At 32.8% G+C, this 2,469-nt stretch overlaps 1 protein-coding gene across 2 annotated transcripts; it reads left to right on the top strand.

The window, feature by feature from the left end:
• The first annotated feature begins 1,026 nt into the window (after positions 1-1,026).
• On the top strand, positions 1,027-2,237 carry LOC128856723 (protein transport protein Sec61 gamma-2 subunit). Of its 2 annotated transcripts, none has more exons than XM_054092037.1 (2): positions 1,027-1,135; positions 1,573-2,237. In XM_054092037.1, exon 2 carries the CDS (start codon positions 1,616-1,618, stop codon positions 1,820-1,822), a length of 207 nt encoding a protein of 68 aa, XP_053948012.1. In that variant the 5' UTR covers positions 1,027-1,135; positions 1,573-1,615; the 3' UTR covers positions 1,823-2,237. The 2 variants fall into 2 exon arrangements, with proteins under 2 accessions (XP_053948012.1, XP_053948013.1); XM_054092038.1 differs by lacking the exon at positions 1,027-1,135 and adding an exon at positions 1,209-1,230.
• The last annotated feature ends 232 nt before the right edge of the window (positions 2,238-2,469 follow it).

A 2,469-nucleotide genomic window follows, 5' to 3' on the forward strand; every position in this document is an offset into this window, starting at 1 on the left:
ACAAGTATGTGTGACACGAAGCAAGTACGTGTGTCACCCGACACGCACACATATAAGCTGCCGGACATGCATGCATGAGAGTGTCTAGCAGCTATAATACCTAGATGCAGATGACACTTACTACTTTGGTGTATGAAATAGCGACTATCCAAAAAGAAAATGTAGAAATTGAATCTACAACCATTGGTCGTTCCCACAACAGACTAATTTATAATTTATAGGATTTTTTTTGTTACAACAACAACCATGCGGAATAATGGTGAAAATCTATCATGGCAGAAATCTATCTATCTATAATCAGGCCTTTTCTTTTCGCCAAGAGTTAACAAGTGGAGCCATTTCGTGGTCTAAGGGGCGTCGCTGTCTCTATGTACGATGCGGCTGCCAAACCTAACCTAGCAAGTGGTGAAATATAAAAAGTGGGCATTAAAATTAGTTTAGACTACAATTTGTTTTTGAATGGTGAAAATCAATTTTTGACCAAAATTTCGGCCTTAAATTGTTTATAAAAGAAATATTTATCGGTGAGAAAAAATCTTCGATTAATTTGAAAAGTTCTTTAAATAGGATAAAACAGTTTCAAATTTTCGCGTAACTTCGAAAATATTCACCGGAACAATATTAAGTTTTCTGTGTGTATTCTTAAATATTTGTACATTAAGAAAAAAAAAATAAAAAAATCGATTTTTTGAAAGTTCCAACTGTATAGAACCCCTCAAGGCGAATAGATGCAAGGCGATAGGAGTTAAACTGCTTATTTGTTTTTCCTAAGGATTGATGGTTTGAATTTTAATGGGATTTTTTTTTTGTCTGCTAATTTTTTTTTTTATTTTGATGGAAATTTTGACATTCAAACCACAAAACTGGAAATACAAAATAAATATATGAGTATTTTGTTTTCATATTACACTGTCACCTTGTATGAGCTTCCTTTTTTCCACTTTTGCAGTGCGTGTATGCACCACTTTATCGACTTGCAAATGTCAACGCTTATTCATTTTGACACCTGGTTGACACGTCGAATTCGGCTAGAAGCTTCGTGCAGACGATTAAAGATTGGTAGCACTGCTGAAACAGCGAAACGTAATTATCCGCTTATTCGTGTCAAACTTTTTGCTGTGAACAAAACACTGCGGTATGTTGAGTGTGTTAGAAAATATTAATTTCTAATTCAAGTTGGAAATTTTAGATTATGAATTATTAAACACAAAAGTGTTATAAGAGAAGACGGTAGATTAAAATAAAATTTAGAAATTTCAGTCTAAAGTGTGCACAGTGCAGTAATTACACAGATATTGGTGGCACTTGCCACGTCAAATTTGTGTAGCAAAAATACAAGTGAAAGGAGAAAGTGCAAAGGAAGCATTTAATTTATTAATACTTCTGCAGTTGTTTGGTATAATTTGCCTAAAATATGCACATGATAATTGTACCTTCACATTTTATAAATTTAAATGAAGAGTGCTATAGACATTACATGCTCTCATTTGAACTATTTTCTTAATGCTTGATATTGTCATACAAAATTTTTTGTTGTGAGCTGCTATAATTCTGTTTCTTCTACTATTTCAGCAAAATATCACCCGCCTAAAAAATTCCGAAGCAATCGCTAAACATGGACAAAGTTGTTAAATTCTGTGAACCCGGCCGTGCGTTCGCCAAGGACTCTATCCGTTTGGTTAAACGCTGTACGAAACCTGACCGCAAGGAATTCCAAAAAATTGCTATTGCTACAGCAATTGGTTTCTGCATTATGGGCTTTATTGGTTTCTTCGTTAAACTAATCCACATCCCCATCAACAACATCATTGTGGGCTCATAAAATGCCTATCAGCTTCATTTGTTCATACATTCATACTTACTTTACGATAGATAATTAACAATATCCTCGATTTTTGTTTGTATAAAAGCATTAGATTGAGTTAAAATTTTTTCATTTAGAAATAAGAGATTAAATATTTGTGTACGCAGAGATTATAAAGAAAGGTATATGATTCAATGTATTCACACTCTGAACTCATTACAAAATCTGTAATGTACTGAATTTTGGTTTTATCAACAATGTGGAGCGTCCAACGGCGCAGAGTGGAAGTTTCAAAAATCTTTGTTTAACAATTTGAATAAAACAAATGAAAAAAATGTAATCACATTTCATTTGAATCTATTAGCGGTATTTGCAAGGCTTTGAAATCTTATTTAAAATAAAGTAGAAGTGAGTTTCCGTTTATTAAATTTAATTTATTGCATTCCTTTCTACATGAATAATAGCAAAATCATAGCCAATAGGTATTGATATGGGGAAATTGCTCCGTTTCTTAACGTCATTCAATAATTTGGGAATAAATAGCATAAACCACTTGTTTAAAAATGTTCTTTAAAATAAGTTTGTAAAGAAAAGGGTCTGGCAAAGTGACGCCCAGGTATCAGTATTGAATAATTCCAAACGGAACCTTCTTCTTATATCATCTT

Source organism: Anastrepha ludens, chromosome 3, assembly GCF_028408465.1.
Source record: "Anastrepha ludens isolate Willacy chromosome 3, idAnaLude1.1, whole genome shotgun sequence".
In the NCBI taxonomy this organism is placed as follows: Eukaryota; Metazoa; Arthropoda; class Insecta; order Diptera; family Tephritidae; genus Anastrepha; species Anastrepha ludens.

Excerpts from the sequence above, each read along its gene's own strand:
- LOC128856723 (XM_054092037.1), top strand. The coding sequence starts at position 1,616 with ATGGACAAAGTTGTTAAATTCTGTGAACCCGGCCGTGCGTTCGCCAAG.